The 19,155-nt window shown below is 52.2% G+C and overlaps 1 protein-coding gene across 1 annotated transcript; it reads right to left on the reverse strand.

The window, feature by feature from the left end:
* Positions 1-3,063: 3,063 nt before the first annotated feature.
* Positions 3,064-18,508, reverse strand: CHRNB4 (cholinergic receptor nicotinic beta 4 subunit). The gene is made up of 6 exons (XM_037521814.2): positions 18,454-18,508; positions 14,480-14,628; positions 8,230-8,274; positions 8,028-8,137; positions 6,307-7,291; positions 3,064-3,370 (listed from the first exon to the last, which is right to left on the reverse strand). Exons 1-6 carry the CDS (start codon positions 18,506-18,508, stop codon positions 3,230-3,232), a joined length of 1,485 nt encoding a protein of 494 aa, XP_037377711.1. The 3' UTR covers positions 3,064-3,229.
* Positions 18,509-19,155: the final 647 nt, after the last annotated feature.

The following is a 19,155-nucleotide window of genomic DNA, read 5'->3' on the forward strand; positions in this document are numbered from 1 at the left end:
AACATAGGATTTCTCCCCTCCGGTGTGGTCATCATAGTTTTTCCACCACCCAAGCGCTCACAGTCCTCCACTCTCCTCCACCAGGCTTTCCTTCCTGTCTGTTCTCTGCTCTCTGCCTTCTCTCCCTCCTCCCCTCCTGAATGTGTCAGATCTACAGTCTGTTTTCAAGGATCAGTCTTACATTTAGTCTTTGTCTAACCCTTTTGTTAGATTTCTGTAGAGTCCATGTAAGTAAAGCCATACAGTATCCATCTTTCTCCTTCTGGCTCACTTCGTTTAGAATAATCCCTTCCAGCTCCATCCATGTTGCCACAAATGGCATGAGTTTATCTTTTTGATGACTGAGTAGTATTCCATCGTGTATAGAATGATCCACACACCTATTCTGGGGCATTTAGGTGGTGTCCATATATTGGCTGTTGTAACTGTAGCTACTGTAAACACAGGCGTGCAGGTTTCCTTTCGAATTAGTATTTTTATGTTCTTTGGATACCTAGGAGTAAAACTGCTGGGTCATATGGGAAAATCCATTTTTAGTCTTTTGAGGAAACTCCACACTGCTTTCCATGGGGCTGGACCAGTCTATGTTTCCACCAACAGTATATCAGAGTTACTTTTTCTCCATACATTTTTCCTCCAGCATATGTGTGTGTGTGTGTGTGTGTGTGTGTATGCCATTCTCACAGGTGTGAGGTGGTATCTCATTGTGGTTTTGATTTGCATTTCCCTGATGATAAGTGATGATGAGCATTTTTTCACGTGTCTGGTGGCCATCTGTATGTCTTCTTGGGAGAAGTCCCTATTTCGTTCTTCTGTCCATTTTTTGATTGGGTTGTTTTCTTTTTGTTGAGTTGTGTGCACTCTTTGTAGATCTTCAATATCAGTCCCTTGGCAGATATAAGGCATGCAAATATTTTCCCCCAGTCAGTAGGGTCTCACTTTATTTTGGCCGTTGTACAGAATCTTTTTATTCTGATATAGTCCCAGTTATTTTCTCACTTGTTTTCCTTGCTGATGAGTTCACAAAGGTGTTTCTGAGGTTTATGTAATGGAGTGTTTTGCCTATAATTTCTTCAGCGTTTTATGGTTTCAGGTCTTACATCCAAGTCTTTTATCCATTTTGAGTTGATTTTCATGTATGGTGTGAGATAATGGTCTAGTTTCATTCTTTTGCATGCAGCAGTTCAATTTTCCCAGCATTACTAATTGAAGAGGCTTTCCTTGTTCCAATGTATATTCTTTGCTCTGTTGTCATATATTAATTGTTTATAAATGTGTGGTTTTACTTCTACTCTCAATTCTATTCCATTGGCCTGTGTGTCTGTTTTTATTCCAGTACCATGCTGTTTTAATTATTATGGCTTTATAGTATAGTTTGAAGTCTGGGAGTGTGATAACCTTCATTGGTCCCCTTTTTAGTCAGGAGAGCTTTGGCTATTTTTTTTGTGTGTGGTTCCATATGAATTTCAATAATCTTTCTTCTACCTTTTTGAAGAATGCCATTGGGATTTTTATTGGGTTAGCATTGAATCTATAAATTGTTTTGGGTAGGATGTCAGGACCCCATTTAAAGCATTCTCATTCTCCTGGCAATATATTGGAAGCATATATTGGGAATCTTGAAAAATATTGGAAATCTCATATACAACAAATGAAGAGATATTTAACATCATCAGTCATCAGAGAAAAGCATATGAAAACCAGGATGATATACCACTTCACCTCCACTGGGATGGCTAAAATAAAAGTGCTGACAATCCCAAATGCAGACATGGAGACAGAGCAGCGGATGTCTCATATTTTGCTGGTGGGAAGGCAAAGCTACTGCAGAAAACAATGTGACAGTTTCACTCCCCAGATTACCCAGCAGCATACTCCTGATTTGTCTAGAGAAATGAAAAATTTGTTCCCACAAAATCCTATACTGGATATATACAGCAGTTGCCAGAAACTGTTGGCAACCCAAATGTTCTTTAATATCCACATAACAGAATACTGCGCTGGAAGGCAATGAGCAAACTCTCAGTATCCACAACGACCTGGGTGGCTCTCATTATGATTCCACTTAACGGCATTCTTGAAAAGATGAAAAAAGATCAGGGATTACAAATGGGGAGATATATGACCATAAATGGGTAGCAGGAGAGAGTTGTTTTGGGTGATGGGTCTCTCTTATATCCTGATTACATGAATCTGTACATGTATTAAAATTCATAGGACAAGACATCAAAAGTCAATTTTATTGTAGAATAATTTAAAAAATGGAATGCCTCCATTCCACAATATTTTCAGTGACTATTCCTTGTTAGGCACTGTGCACAAATAGTATGTGAGGGCCCATCTGGGAGGAAGCCTCTGTGACGGGGGCCGTGGAGGAACCCGGCTGGGCCACAGAACTGCAACAGGGCTGTGGAGAGTGGCTGTTCCCTTCTGGGTGGAAACAGGGACAACTGCTTAGAGGAATTCAAAGGAGGAATAAAAGCTATTCATTCATTCAGCCAGCATTTATTGAGCACCTGTTGTGTGCCAAGCCCTGTGCAGGCACCAGGGCTACTGCAGAGATGAAGGGCCAGGTCCCTGTGCCAAAGAGGCTCCACTAGAGGGGAGATGTGGGGAGTAAACACGCCACCAAATAAGAGCTTCAGGCAAGGAGCAGTTCAGGGAAGGGGCTGTGGGGAGAATGCTTTAGAATGGGTGAGTGGGCAGGCCTCTCGGAGGAGGTGACAATGAAACAAAGGACGAATGGGAGCGGCACCCTGAGTGATGCAGCCATAGAGCCTGGGGGGGGCGCTGTGTCAGAAGGCTTGGGTAGAAGGTAGAGCAGATGCCAATGTTCTGAGCTGGAAGGATCTTGAAGTATATGAAGGACTGAAAAAAGGCCAGTGGACGGGCGGGTGGGGGGGGGGGAGGTGGGTGACAGGCAGGCATCACACACACAGCAGTATGATGGTTCTTGTTGCCAGCGCCAGCCACAGGGAAGACAGGCTAGAATGAAACTATCTGAAGCCCTGAAGCTGGGGTTTTCTGGGGCTCCTGTAGGGATTTTCCAGAAGCCAGCCTGAATCCTCCATGTTTGTTCCTCCCGTGGATGTCTGATGGGGTTGGTGGCTGCTGTCTCATTCATTTAGTACTTCGTTGACCCTGGGCCAGAGGAAGCAGCAAACTACCCACCTGCCCACTCACATCACCTCACCCCATACCCTGGGGACCGCAGGACACACACGGAAGCCTAGGGCCCCTCAGGAGGTGTGTAGGTCTGGAAGAGGGGGGGCAGGAAGAGCCCCACGGTGCCGAGCACACACACTACCACGAACACCCACAGGAACAGCCGGTCGACCACCAGGGCCACGTACTTCCAATCCTCAATAACCTGTGGGCAGACAGAGAGGGGCCAGTTATGGGGGACCCTGCTGGGACTTTGGTGCTTCTCTGCCTCCCCTAATCTGGGCCCACCAGCCACCCAGGACTTGAGAGGGGTGAGTTCTGAGCACCAGGCTGGTCCACAGGTGGCATCTCTGTGCCCTCAGTCCATCCCTCCCTGCTCCCGAAAGTCAAGGCAGAGCCAGTGGGCTCAAACTTAAGGAAAAGATTAGGAACCTGGGGGTTTGTAACCACATATTGTAATCTGAAGCCACGCCTGCCCCTTTTTCTCATGTTCACCCCAAATCCCCTTCCTGAGCTGGCTCCACCAGAAGGAAGGTTTGAGATCCTCAGAGCTCAGTGGGGCAGGAAGTGGAGTCTATAGGACCTCTGCAAATTCTGCTGTTTGCTCAATACTGTGCAATTCAGCCCCTGGAATGAGGACTTCCTGCTGCACTTTCTGAGTGACCCCTCTCTCTCCTCAAAGCAGTAGTAAGATGCCTGCTTGCTTCCTCTGCTGAGGGAGACCCAGCGTCCAGGCCCCTCTGTGCACTTCCCCTGCAGGATCTGAGGGAGAAAGCAGAGGCTCCGGAGTTGGGTGTTCAGCAGCAGTGACATCAGGGCCCCTCACTGGTGTGCATCTACCCTCCTGGTCACCCTGTGTCACCGCCCTGCTGGTAGGTCCTGGGATGCAGGAGGGCACTGCACCACTCTCTACTCTGGATTTCTTGGGGTTCTTTTCAATTTCAAGTGACTTATTTTGGTTTGTGTATGCACATGCCTTTTCCACCTTTTACATTTTTGTGCTATTTATAGTGGCCAGTTAACCACTAGCGAGGATAAAAGTGCTGAAGATGAGAAACACAGCCACAAGGTGGACTTAGGAGGGGCAAGTTCTGGAAGGGGAGAAGGTCTCTTTCCTATAGCTACACATGACAAAGAGGATATATTCATAGGTCCACCATTTGCTGGTGCCAGGCAAGGCACTGGAAGGGCAAAAAAGATTAAGGACACCAGAAAGATCTGGGTATGGAGCTTGCTCTGCCCAGTGCCAGCTGTGTGAGCCGGGGCAAGTCAGTAAGCCTCTCTGAGCCTCGTGTGAAATGCGGATTTGAGAAAATCCCATATCAAGGGTCCCTGCAAGGGTTAGCAGTATAGAGGTCAGGTCCTGGGAGAGCCCACTGGTCACTATAGTAATGGTGGGTCCTGCCTGGCGCTTTCCCTCAAGGACCTCTGAATTACTTGAGTTAGAGATAGCAGGAGGCCTGTGAGTGAGTGCCAAGGGGGTGGCGAGTCTTCTAGAAGAGAGAGCCCAGGATGCATGCTTCTCAGCCAGGATGCAGGAGACCAGCCCTTCTCAACCGGGATGCAATTTACAAACACCCCCCAACCCTGATATCCCGGCTCAGCCACACGGGTGGCCCACCCCAGAGCTGTGTTTTGAAAAGCTGTCCAAGTGGTTCTTATTCAGCCAGCTGGGCCCCAGGCTGCAGATTAACATTGGGGGATCAATGAATTTAGTGAGGCGGGGTTACTGACTGGCTTAAAGAAAGCATCAAATTCATCTTTTACAGCGTGAAATCTGATAGTCCGGTAGAGACGTGCTTCTTGAACTGGCATGTGCCTGGAATTGCCTGGAATTTGGTGAATGCAGAGCCTTAGTCAGCAGGGCTGGGGCAGGGTCCGGGTGCTGCACTTCTAGCCAGCTCCCGGGCCATGCATGTGAGGGCTTGAGAATACATTCTGAGGAGCCAGAGGGTAGAAGGAGCGCTCACGTCCTATATTCCCCTTGCTAGCAATCCTCTTCTTTCTTTCAACAGCATAATTCCAGAGGGTTCCTAGCCTGCTCTTTCCTCTCACTGTTAACTAATGGAATCCCAGCATGCCCCTGAGACCACGACTGGGGAAGGCGAATCACAGAAAGATTGGAACCAGGAAACGCTCTCTTGCCTGGAAGCTATGAGGATGTAAGAACCGTTCAAAGACACGAACATCCTCCTCTGAAAGGGGTTAAAACGAGAACATTCACAGGGCTCTGAAGCCTGTTCTCCTGCCTGGTACGGAGATGTGTGTGAACGTCTCTAGCTGTTCTATCACACACTGTGCTCTGTGACTATCAAAGTGTGCTTTGAAGTGTTATTTGTTCAAAGTCATTCGAGACCCTGAATTCTAACACTCATTGCTGTGTTCTGTAAAAATAAACCTGACCTCTTTTTAAAAAATCTGTTATTGTAGTCACCCTACTTGAGAATTTATTACACTGATAACCGTTACTTTAATCAATGTCTCTCCGTACCTAAAACTCGTGAATGGCATTCTGGCTTCCCGACAAGACCCATCCGGATGGGGGCGCCCAGGATGGGTGCCAGCCCACCTGTTCCCTTGAGGCTGCAGAAGGCATTTCCGCCCCAACAGCCTCTGCTTCCAGGGCACCTGCACCCCCTCTTCTCCCCCCTGAGGATTTCTACCCTGGACAGAACCTGGAAGGGCCAGGGAGCAAGTGCCTAGGGAGGACCGTCAATCCCCATGGGCTGAGAGGACAGATAGCAGCTCCTCCCAGAGGCTGATTCTGAGGTTTGTCCCTAGGTGTCCTCAGAGGGCGGCAGGGATTGAGCCCGAGCACCCTCGTGTGCTCTGTTCACCAACACCCATGCCGCTTTCCTCCTTTTTCTGTTTCACACCCCCTACTTCAGGGTGCCCTTTTGAGAAGTGCCCCCAGGTCCTCATTCCAGGGTGTGCCTTGGGGGAGCAAGAGATAACCAACCCAAACCACTCACACCCCCTTCTCTCCCCTCTGCACAAAGCTAACATAAACCCCATTTTAGTGCTGGATTCCTTATTCACACAAAGTTTGCACGCTCTCGTCTCACTGAGATGACCTGCAGGAAACGGGAGCTGCTGCGCCGTCAGAGCCCCTGCGCAGGGTGGGGCCTGGGCTCAACTTACACTCTGGTCTTCATCGTCACTTTGCATGTGCTGGGCGATGAAGCTGACACCCTCAAGAGCCTCCTGCACGTGCTGCTGGAACCTCCCTGAAGACCTCAGCCGGAAATCCTTGGGGACCCCTTCTGAATCGGAGCCCTGTGGAGATTTGGGGGCTGCAGAGGCTGGGTTCACGAAGTACATGGAATTCCCATAGAGGTGGGCAGAGCTGGGGGCTCCGATGGCCGAGCTGGTGGTGGCCTCAGACCCCACCGTGCAAGGCTGGAGGGGTGGGGGAACCTTAGCGGCACTGCTGTTGGGGCGCTTCATGAAGAGGAAGGTGGGCAGCTGGTGGAGGAAGCAGCGCTTGACCCAGGGCGCCATGGTGTGCGTGCTGGGGGAGCGGTGGTGCACGTTGAGCACACAGACGCTCGTGATGATGGAGAAGGTGACGAGCACCATGGTGAACATGAGGTACTTGCCGATGAGCGGCACGTCCAGGGAGGTGGGCGGCACTATCTTGGAGATGAGCAGCAGGAAGACAGTGAGCGCCAGCAGCACGGAGATGCACAGTGTCATCTTCTCGCCGCAGTCGGATGGCAGGTAGAAGACCAGGATGGCCAGAGAGGTGATGAGCACGCAGGGGATGATGAGGTTGATGGTGTAGAAGAGGGGCTTGCGCTTGATGATGAAATCATAGGTAATGTCCACATACCTGGGGTCCTGGGGGTTCACAGTCCTCCGCCCTGGGAGGTCCACGATGTCCCACTCACCACTGGGAGTGAAATCATCCATGCTGGCCATGGGCGACTTAAGCACCATGTCGATCTCCGTGTGGTCATAGGTCCAGGAGCGGAACTTGAGGGTGCAGTTCTGCTGGTCAAAGGGGAAGTGCTTCACCTCAATCTTGCAGGCGCTCTTGTAGATGGCGGGGGGCAGCCACGCGATGCTGCCATTGGAGCGGACCACTACGTTGGCGTAGAATGAGACCTCATAGGTGCCATCGGCGCTGGGGCAGGTCAGGGCATGGAGGAGAAATCAGGAAATCCATGGACAAGACCTGGCCTGCTCACAGAACTCTCTGAAGAGCCCTTAGGATCATTTCTATGAATCACCCTGCCAATCCCTCACCCCCACCTCCCTAAGCAGCCCCGGCTTACATGACGGTTACAGAGAGCCCTACCATGACGCAGGCCAAGGCTCTCGCGTGGTATAGCTGATTTAAGCTTCATAAGGGTGCGGTGAGGTTTATTACTACCCCCAATTTACGATGGAAAAACCAAGGCTCAGAGAATTTAAGCGACTTTCAAGGGCAGAAAACTACTAAGCAGTACATCTAAGATTGGAACGTGGGTCTTTCCGTGCCTAGACGGCTCACTGGTGATCATTCCTGCTTCTGCTGCTCTAACTCCCATGGCCTTGCTCCTTCCCCTTCGCTCAGGGAAATCAATACTATAACATGGACAAAGCAACTGAGGGTTAGCGAGACGGACCGTGTGGAGGACAGAACGAGCACTGGGCTAGAGTCGGGACGTTGGCCCTGGTCCCGGCGGTACTGATCACCGATGCCTCCCCACCCTCCCCGGGCTGTGGTTCAGCTCAGCTCTAATTCCTCTTCTGGCCTGATGGCTCAAAGATGGGTGACACGCAGCCCGGCCCAGGATGGAGTCAGGACTGGAGGGCCCCGAAGGCTGGGCCTGCTGCTCTGCCCGAGCCCTCACCACCTTGGTCAGCCCGCTACTTACTTGTTGTAAAGCACGATGTCAGGCAGCCAGACGCGCTTGGCCGGGATCCTAAGAATGTTCACGCCCTCATAGTGGGAGCTGTTCCATGCCAGGCGGTGGTCGGTCCATTCCTGAGCAGACAGGCAATGGCAGACCGCTCTCCAGTAAGGGGTGGCCCTGCAGGAGATGCCCTCCGGGGCTGGGGGCTCTGCAGGGCACTTACCTGTTTCAACCAAACGTTGGTGGTCATGATCTGTTCTCGCTCATTCTGGGAAGGGAAATGAGACTCTCAGTTCACCGAGTTGGAGGAGCCTCACGCACGAACCTGCACGGTCACGCAAATGCTCCAGCTCCAGCCCGTGTGCCCAACAGCTCTTGCACGGCATCTACTTGTGTATGGCCTGCCCCCTCCTACCAGAATCTGAGTTCCTTGAGGGCAGAGAGCACCTAGAAGAGTATCTAAGATGTGTCAGGAACTTGGTAAATGCTTTCTGGAGAATAAAAGAATCCTACCACAGAACTCACCGGAACCACTGCAAGACACACCCTACAGGTCATGTACATTCTGCATGTGCTCATTATGCACACACATACACACACACACCCCTCTTATCTTCCTGTGAAACCAGAACAGACTTTCCAAAGTTCCTGCCACTCTCCCTCTTAATCCTATTCCTACTTATGTCAGCTCTATGGTTTTCTTCATATAGTGCAAAGATCTAACTCCTTCACATGGTCTGGAAGGCTTGCCAGTCTCCCACCTTCCCATGCCCCTTAATTCACCACCTGACCCTCTCCAGTTCTCTGCTTGTGCCTGGTGCTCTTGATAGGTACCATTTTCCTGCCGCTTCTCCACCAACTCTTCCTGACATCCTGACCTCAGTTTGGGAGTCATTTCCTCAAGGAACCTGTCCTGAACCCTCAAGCATCAGCTGCCAGTGACAGGAAGCCAAGTTACACTGGAGTAAATAAAGCCTATCTCTCTCTCATATTACATTTTGGACATATATGATGGCTTTGCTCCATAAAGTCGATGGGGACCTGGCAGCTTTCTTCTCTACAGGGGCCTAGAATGTGACCCACACCTGCATAACTGCTGGAGCTCCAGCCACTGCATCCACATTCCAGGCTGCTGAGGTGTGGGTGGGAAGAGGACAGAGAAGGATGTTATTAGTCTTGTTTTAATTAGAGTTGTTAGGCCATTTACACTTAATATAGTTACTGATACACTTGGGTTTAAAACTCCTATTGACCTGTTTTCTATCCCCTTTTCTCTCTTTTCTTGCCTTGTTTTGGATTATTTTGTTACTCCTTTTTGCCCCATATTAATGTGATTCTTCTTTCAGTCATTACCCTATGCATATACATAAGATTGTAATATACATATAATTGCCTTTTTAGACTCTAATACCAACAAGTATTTTTCCCAGTTCCAGAACAAGACAAACATTTCAACTCCATCTTTCCCCTCCTGGCCTTGGGGCTATTGTTGTCATGTATTTAATTCTACATACAACGAAATCTTGTAAGATAATTTATTGCTTCAGACTGCCAATATAAATTCCATTGCACTCATGTTTGTTGTTAGTATGTGCTTCATTTTGTCCTACATTCTGTTTCCATCCGGGATCATTGTCCTAATGGTTAAAGAACATCCCTAGCACTGGGTCTTCTTATCTTAACTTCTCTATTTTTGCCTGAAATCATATTTATTTAACCTTCACTTTGAAGTACATTTGTACTGTTTATCTATTACTAGGTTCTCAGGTTGAAGCACTTTAAAAAAGGTGATTCACTTTTCTAACTTCCATTTTCAACTGTTAGTTTTATTGTTGCTCCTGCCATTCCCCCCCCCATATACTCCCCTCCCTCCCAGCAACTCGGCCCTCCACCCCATTTCTGGCTGTTTTCATAGCAGCACTATTTACAGTAGCCAAGATGTGGAAACAACCTAAATGCACCAGAACAAATGACTGGATCAAGAAGACATGGTAGATACACACACGATGGAACACTACTCAATAATCAAAAAAGATAAACTCGTGCTATTTGTGGTGACTTGGATGGACCTGGAAGGGGTTATTACCCTGTATGAAATGCTGGGTGGTTTCACTTATAGGTGAATACAGAGAAATCAAAAAAAGGGTCAGACAAAGACAATTTTTTAATCTCATCCTTGAAAGCTGACCACAGATCTGAGCATCCAGGATAAGAGAGGGAGAGCTCAAGGAGCAGAGAATGGGAGAAAACGGGGAGCACAGTGGACTGCAGTGGAGGATCACGGGTGCTCTGGTGCTGGAAGAGCTAAGGTGACTACACCTGAGGGGACAGATCCTACCTTGTGAAAAAATTAACAAGGATGTAAAATTACGGTGCTTCATTTCATATGTAATTATATATGTAAAAACAAAAAGAGAAAACAATAAGATGTTCTCTTTGTCTTTGGCTGTCAAGATCCGAGCAGGGTACACCTGGGTGTGACTTTCTTTTCATTTATCCCCCAAGGGGTCATCGAGCCTCTTTTATTTATAGCTTAGTGTCTTTGGTTAGTTTTAGAAAGTTCTAAGCCAATATAACTTCGAATATAGCTTCTGTCTTATTCTTTATTTCCATTCCTTCTGGAAACCCATGGACTTACTCCAAGGCCTGACCTTTTCATCATGTACCATTTAATCTCTTCTGTGTTTCCATCCTTTTTTCTTGCTATCACTGTTTGGATAGTCTCTGATGTCCTGTTTTCCGGTTGTTGACTTTCTCTTATACTATAATCAGTCTGGTATTAAACTGAGCCATGAATCTGACCTTTTCCATTGTTATGATTTTTAAAGACTGGAATGGCTGTTAAAGAAAATTTATTTATTTGTTTCTTTTTAATAGTGGTAAAGTCTACTTAACAAAAAATGTGCTCTCTTGATGACACTTATTTTAAAGCCTATGCCTGATGACTAAACTGAGTCATTTGTGTCTCTATTATTGACTTTTTCTCTTGGTCTTACTTTGTCTTGTCTTATTGTGAACTTAGTAGAATTTTTTATGACTTCACTGCCTCCAGTGAATACTGACCGCTTTATGCAGGCAGTTAGCAGACAGGCGATCTCTCTAATCTACGTTGTAACTGCATTGGTTCAAAGCAGGCTTCAGGTTTTGGGAGGGAGACTAGTCTGGTTTTGGTTAATTTTCACTCTTTTTTTTTTAAGATCTATTTATTTATGCATACAAGAACTGGGGTGTAGGCCAGAGGTGTGGGGTAAGAGGATTCACCAGAGACAGAGTGGGGAGCAGAACAAATGGACTGACTGAAATACACTGCTGAGGGGAGCAGCGGGTGAGACTGGAGAGGTCTGCTGTGCCAGGTGGGTAGCTCCCTGGCCGGGGATGGAACTCGTGCTGCAGTGGCTGGGGACAGCTTGATAGCACTGTGTCTTTAACCCCTGCACCACCAAGGAGGCCCCCATTTTCACTCTTACGGGTGGTTGTTTTAAGGACTTCACCAAAACTTTATCTCCTAAGTGGAGCTCATGCTCCCAGCTCATGACACCAGGCCTATGAGGTTGCCAAGTTTCCACTAGGCGTGCAGCTTCTGAGCCCCCACTAAGTGTTCTTCTTCTCAGCCTCTTGCCCTGTGCTGTTCACCGATTATCACACGGGGGAACACACCACAGGTGGTGAGGGCACCTCTTGTTATACCTTCCAACAAATTGGGGTGGGGATTTTTGTCTAACTTTCCTAATCATTCATGTGGAAAGGCGAATCCACAAGCTACTCTGCTACGGTGAAGGCTGAAAGCCTTCACCTGTCTTTGAATTTTTTAATTACATACAGTGAAATGCACATATCTTAAATATACAGTTTGATGAGGTTTTTTTAAGATTTATTTTTATTTATACATATAATAACTGGGGTGTAGGCCAGAGGTGTGGTGAGGGGTTGAGATGATTCATCAGGGAGCAGAATAGGCAGATCTACTGAAATACACTGCTGAGGGGAGCAGAGGGTGAGGCAGGGGATTGATAGTTTGATAACGCTGAGACTTTAACCCCTGCACCACCAGGGAGGCCCCAGTTTGATGAGTTTAACGAATACTTTACCCTTATAACCCTCCTTGTGACCTTTCAAGATATAGAGCATCTCTATCACCCAAAAAGTTCTCCTGTTCCTGAGTCCTGACCCTTACTCCCCTTTACTCCCCCAGCAGCTGCTGACTATTCTTGAAGCTGCTGCTTCAGGACTCCAACCTCCCCAGAGCGCTACTCCCAGCCCTTCCAGGCTCTACTCATAGTGCTGCAGAGATCCCCAAGGAGGAGAAGAGGGGGTGCAGGTGCCCTGCAAGCAGAGACTGTTGGGGGTGGAAATGCCTTCTGCAGCCTCAAAGGAACAGGTGGGCTGGCACCCAGGATGGGGCTTGTCAAGCCATACAAACACTTATAAATTTTAGGAATGGAGAAACATTGATTAAAGTAATCGTTACCAATGTAATAAATCCAAGTAGGGTGACCATAATAACAGATTTAAAAAAGAGGTTAGGTTTATTCTAAGGGTCAGCTTGCTTTACCCAGCAACTGCCTACTCCCTAGAAACCTTCATCTTTAAACAGGTTATGCCCTTAAATAGAACTCCTCAAAAACCTAAACCCTGAAACATAGAAGGAAAAAAAACCCCTAGTACTTGTTCTCTATACAGCTTTCAGGATTATGACAGTCCTGCTGAGGACCATGGGCAAGGAAGCTGGTGGCTGTGTCCCCTCCTGGCAACTATTATCTCGTGAACAGCCCTGGCAGGCGCAGCCTGAGCCTGAGTGCGGCGGAGGGGCCTGCCAGTCCACCCCCAGCAGCTGGGCTCACCCCATTAGGCAAGAAGCCCTTGGCTGCCAGTACCGCTCATGCACAGGTGGGGGCCAGGACTGGCCGGAAGCCCTTATCCCTGCCAGCCGAGCAGTGGAAGGACAGGGCCACAGGGATCCCCCTCCCCCATTCTTAGCCTGTGCTTCCGCCCAAGAGAGGAAAACTACCATGAATTTGACCAAGGCCTTCTTGAGAGCCCTGGAGGAGCTGGGCCGCGGGCCAGTTGTGGTAGGGACAGAGGCTGGGGTGTGGAAAGCATGTCTCCCCTCACCTCTCTCCTTCCCTGGCCTGGACACAGCTCCCCAACTGCTCCTCCTGTGACTGCTCCCCTCAGAGAGACTTCCAAGGCCGAGCCCCAGCCCTGGCGGTGGGGACAGGGTAGGTTTGCAATGAGCTGTGCTTTCCTCAGGCGCTCCCAACACTGAGACAGCAGAGGGGACTCCCCGACACCTCAGCATCCTCGGCATGCCCTCCCTGCCCGCACCCACACATCAGGCCCTGGCAACCCCACGTGTGAACTCTGCTCTCCTCCCTCTCTCCTGACCCGCAGCCGCCCTCGCGTGTCCAGACTCCAGCCCGTGCCGCGCCACGAGAGCAGCGGCTGCCTCCGGTCCGGTGCTGCACCCGGGCCCCACACCCATCCGTTCCCCACCTCCTTCCTAGGTACCCCAACAAGGAGGGAGCGTGTGAAGTCAGCCGTTGAGCAGGCTGGGGACTAACAAGGTGGCTCACGGGGACAAGAAGGAGAGCTGCCGTGCTGGAGGCGCCGCGGGCTGCGGCAGGCCCCGGGCTCCCCGGCCCCTCTCACTGCTTCTGTGCTAGCGAAACCAGGGCCTTGTTGGGTGCCGGTGCCTCAAGGACTGCACGGGCCCTTCTCCCGCTTACTTGCCATGTTTTGGTAAGTCTCAGTCCACCATGGCGGGGAAGCCCATTCCTCCAGCCAACGACCGCGGAAGGCTCCAGCACGAGCTGTGGCCCTGGTTCCAGGACAGGGAGCTGCAGAGGGCAGGTCTCAAGGAAGTTTCCTCCTCCCCCAAGAGTGTGTTGCAAGAAAGATTTGCCATTTCCTGCCACTGATGCTGTCAGGGGAGGGTGGCGGTTTTGGAGCTTATGACCATAAGGGAAAAACAAGAGAATCACAGAGCCCACAGAGGACTGGCGACCACCTCGGATCCCGGCATCATCGCATTCCTGCGTCCTCCAGCACTGAAATGATCACCCGTGCTCTCATTAGGAGATGGAATGGAGGACCCTGTTGCTTGAGCAACTTGTAATTGGACACTCTGTGACTGGAAGCCAAAGCATTCAAACCATACGGAGGTGGTGACTGCAGGTGGCTCCAGCTGCGGCACAGGGCGCACAGGGGCCAGGCGCTCCAAGCGGGGCAGAGCACGTGCCAAGGCAGGCAGCATTTTTGGAATAAAAGAATTGTAACTTGATTTAGAGCCAGGATCCCAAAGTTTAGGCAGATTTCTTAATTTATGAGTATGGAAAAAGATCAGATGAACAATCTGGTACCTTCATCCAGAAGTCTGGGTGACACCAGCAGTGAGACCCAAGGTGCCTGACTCCCAGCCCTTCACGCTGAATGGCTACCCCTTTTTCCAAAACCTGGCCAGGCCAGGCACCTACCACGCTGATGAGTTGGGCCAGGATGAGCTGCAGCTTGATGGAGATGAGCTGGCCGGAGCCGGTGGCCGGGCGGATCAGGTTGTTGTAGCGGGTTTTGTTGAGAAGGTCGTCCATGAGCTTCTCCTCAGCATTGGCCAGGCGGCAGGCCCCTGGGAAAACACAGGCCACCCTGCTGGGCCCCATCCAGCTGATCCCGCTGCAGCCGATGATGATGAAGGGGAATGCAGGGGGTCCTCAGGGCCTCTGACGCAGCTCAAGTGCTGGCCAGTGGGCCACTCCTCGGGGCCCTCAATTTGAATAAAATCTAAGACAGAGCTCTCTTGGCCTCCCCCTCACTGTCCCTTGTTCTCCCCCTGTCCTTTCCAGCAATGGATAGCACCCCGCACTCTAGACATTTAGTCCAAAAACCTGGTACCTTCAAATTGGCACCGGGTCCTGTCTGTTCTCTGTCCAGGTTTCTCCATTTGACTTCCCATCTCTACCCTCCAGCCTTGGTCTGGGCTCTGCACCCTGCTCTTCCAGCTCCCTGCCTCCCGACCTTCATGGACCACAAGGTGGTCTTCCCATGGGAGACCGGCCCACAGCCCTCTCCGGCCACAGCCTCGCAGAGGTGGAGGCAGAGTCCAGGCCCAAGGTGCTGGCGGGGCCTCCTCTGCCCTGTGCCCCTGGCACCGACTCACCTTCATCTGACCTTCCATGTCTCTCCAGCCCCACCCCCAGGCGCCACACTCTGGCAGACCATCCTGCTTCCTCTCCCAGAGCCTCCTGGCTCACTTCACACTCTTTCTTCCCCAGCCCTGCTCCCAGGTCACTGGCCATGAGTGTCCAGTGTCTGCTTGCGTCAGGCTCCAGGGCAGATGCACTTCTGCCCTCAGGAGCTGGTGGTGATGGGGGGAGAGACTAGTCCATGTGTGCATAACTGAGTGGATGGAAGCGTTTTCCCAGGATCAGGCTGGGAATTTCCTGGGCTGAGACTTGGGCCTGTGGTGTGCAAGATGCCTGGCGGACATCACGTGGGGGGTCCAGCTGCCAGAGGACTCCCACCCTGGAGCTGAACAGAGGCCTTGGCTCAGAACCATGCTGCCGTCCCAGCAAATACAGGCTTTCAGGGAGCCTGACCTGCTTGCTGTGAACCACCCTCTCCTTGTCATACCGTATTTAAATCTCTGTCCCCTCTCCCTCACAGATTTTGGGGTGAAGGGGAGGTTCAGAGAACTCTTATTTACTCAGGAGTCTTCAGGAAGAGCGTGTCAGCTGTGAGCAGCAGGGAAGCACTCAGAGGAGGGCAGGGGTACCCGGACAGCAAGAGTAGGGAAAGAGATGGGGGCACAGAGGAAACAATGTGGGAGCAGGAGAGCAGAGGGGAAGTGGATAGGAATAAGGTGGGAAGAGGATCCTGGGCTCCCAAAGTCTTTACAGAACTCTGATCCCGTCCTCCTGAAGGGTGCTCAGTGCAGCTTCCCCACCCTCCCACTCGGTGGGGCCACAGAGCCCAGAGCAGGAACTGGCCAGACCGATCAGATGGACTCCCGGGTGCGTGCTGGGAGGGGCAGAGGCTCCAGGAGCAGCCTGCTCCAGGCACCTGCCAACTCGTTTGCCCATCTGGAGCAGACGCAGTATTTAGTGCCTTGTGAGGATGCTGCCTGCTGTCCCTTCCCCAGACTGCCCCGGGCTGCCAGAGGGGTCTTGTGGCTGCTTGGCCTAGGTTGTGAGCCCTTCCCAGACCCACCTCTCTGGGCCCTGCCCAGTCGCCAAATGCTGGAATACTATGAAAGCCAGCCCGGGGCCTGCCTAGGTCCCTTTCAGCACCCCCCTTTAGTGTATGCATGCACATACACACGCATGCACACACACACACACACACACACACACACGGGCTGATCCGTCACACCATGAAAGGGGTGTCTCTTGCCCAAGCCCATTTGGCAAATCTAAGGCAGCTCTGGGGTCACAATCTGCAGCTCCTGGCTCCAGTCCCATGGCACTGGGGGAGACTGATTCACCGGGGGTTCCACGAGGCCAAAAGCTTGTGTTCAGTTCTGCACCCACAGGGGCTGCTCACCTTTGGGTGTGTCCTGCCTCTCAGGCATTTAGCAGGCTCCCAAAGACCCTCCTCAACCTCGAGGTTGGGAGTGCTAGTCAGAGGTTCTGCAAACTTTGGATATTTATACCAACCCTCTGTTTTCCAAAACAGAGGGGAAGAAACTTACTCACGGACCTCCCAGCAGCTCAGAGGCACAGATCTAGGTGGCTCCTTCAGACAGAAGCACTCCCCGGGCCCTGTGCCTTCTTCGGAGCCCTTGCTGACCTCCTGAGACTAGACAAGCCAGCCACAGTGGTGCCCAGAGCCCAGTGGGTATACGGTTCGTACTTGGGGTGTGGGGTGAAGGGGTTATTGACCAGCAGAGCTGCTGCAGGCTGGAAAGCCCCAAAAAACACATGTGTAGACTTTCCAATCTGTGGCTTTTTGCCCGTGAGGTGGCTGGGTTCAGAAGACAAGGGCAGGCTACTCACCCCCAGATAACAGGGAAATCCCAGGGCCGGGTTAGGGGTCAGACATCCCAGCCAGGGGCTGACACGGTTAGGGAGGCCACCGCTAGGGGTCAGTGATGACCCAATGATTCTCCTGAGGAGTGGGCCCCAGGTGGACAGGACCTGGCATTCATTTCCTCCCTGGCATTCATTCCTGCAGAAATGGGGTAAAGCTGGGAGGCAGCTATGGCTGGAATTCCAAACCGTGTGAGTGTGTGGCCAGTTTGAAATGGCACTTTGGAGTTCAGAATCTACACTGGAGAAATGAAAAGGTCATTCCAGTTGTCTGGAATACAAACTACAGAAAGTCAAAAGAAACAGAATCTTCTTGGCAAGTGGCGTGCACAGGCAGAGAGATTTGCAGTTAAAGACTCCCCACTGGGGAGTCTTAACCCAGGAAGGGCACAGGATATTTGTATTTATTAAAAGGCAGCTATGGAGCTTGTGAGAAGTGGAAGTTTTACCCTTTACAAAGAGCTCACCAAATACTACCAGTAGCTTCTCGGCGTGTGTGCAAGAATCAGCAGGTAAATGCAGACTCCCAGGCTCCCATTTCCAGAGATTTTGTTGAGGCAAGCCCTGGCCAGGGCCCAGGAATGTGTACAGGGTGATTCTGAAGCGAGGGACCCCAGGACCACTCCCCCAGAGGACCCTCCGCTTGCCTCCAGCCCTCTGTGGTATCTCTGTCCAGGGCAGATGGAGACCCGGAGTTCCAGGCTGACTGGGGGTCAGAGAACAAGCTTGTGCCAGGGAGGAAGAGCTAAAAGAGCCCTTGGAAGTCACGGGGGAAACTGAGATCCGGAGAGCAGGCCTCACACCCGCTGGCTCTGCCTGGAAAGGGCTGGTTGGCTTCTTTCCCAGCCCTCACACTGCAAGTTCCCAAATGGCAGGCTCCACCTCACCAGCCTAATCCTCAGACTGTCCGGGTCAGCCAGCTTCGGGGTGGGAGGGGTGGGGGCCAGAGAAAGTGGTGCAGAGAAGTATGTTTCCTAGGCTATCCCCCCAAACTCCCACTCATTGGGGGGCTGGTGCTCGGGGCCATTTTCCCTCGAGACGGTTCTTGCGTCTCCAGCAGCGCGCGGCCTCACTCGGAGGCTGAGCAGCGCCTCCCAGACAGCGGCACCCCCTGGACGACCCCGAGTCCGTGCCTGGCCAGGCATCCGCACCGGGCACCCACGCCTCCCCCTGGGGCGCGCGAAGCTGCCAGCGGAGTCAAGCGAACCCGGCCCCAAGGCGCGGGCGACCCGCGAGGTCCCCCCACCGCTCCAGCCTCGGGGACCCGCGCCCCAGCCCCGCCCCCGCGCTCAGCCCCGCCCCGCCCGGTCCCGTCGGGACACCCGAGACACTCCCGCGCGCGGGGCACCCCCTTCCCTGCACCTGCGACCCGTCCAGAGGCTCCCGCGGACCCAGGGCCCCTCCCTCCTTCCCCGAAAAGGACTCACCGCGCCCGCACAGGGTCAGCAGCAAGAAAAGCACGGAGGGGCCCGCGCTCCCCATGGCGCCGGGGACCGGGACGCAGCCTGGGCGAGCGCACGGATGGCCAGGGGACCCTGGCGGGGAGCGAGCCGGTGCCCGCCTCGAGGTGGGCAGGCGCGTCCGCAGTGGGCACCAGGACGCGGGGGACGCGCCCGCCCCGCCCGGCTGCAGCCTGGAGCTCCGCCCGCGGGGGACGGGGCGGGGCCGGCGGGGCGGGCGGGGCTGGAGCCCAGCGACCCGGGCCGGGGACTGCAGGTCAGGCTGGCCCGGTCCTTCCCGACCCACGCGGGCCTCCTGCCTTCCCGAAGGGAGGCTCGCAGGACAGCACCTGCGCCCTCTGTGCACTGGGGAGACTGAGGCAGCCCTTGCACAGGATCTGCCACTGCCTGGGGCAAGTGGTCATGCGCCAGCGGGGAGGGGAGGTCCGTGGCCTAACCCAGAGGGCTGAACTCAGGGGTTCACTGAGAGAAAGGAGCGCTGCAGGTGACAGGGAGTAAGCCAGATGGAGTGGGGTGTAGCTGTCTGCAAATATTGAGGGAAAGAGCTTAGGAAAAATTTGGGGAGGGTGAAATTTGGGGTTGTGACATAGCTTAGGGTCTCTTTACCTAACTAGAAGTATTGGGAAGCCAGGGAGAGTGATGCCAGAGCTGGCTGGCCATGTCCTCTCC

This window comes from Talpa occidentalis, unplaced genomic scaffold, assembly GCF_014898055.3.
Source record: "Talpa occidentalis isolate TD23 unplaced genomic scaffold, MPIMG_talOcc4v2.1 talOcc4.3, whole genome shotgun sequence".
Lineage (NCBI taxonomy): Eukaryota > Metazoa > Chordata > Mammalia > Eulipotyphla > Talpidae > Talpa > Talpa occidentalis.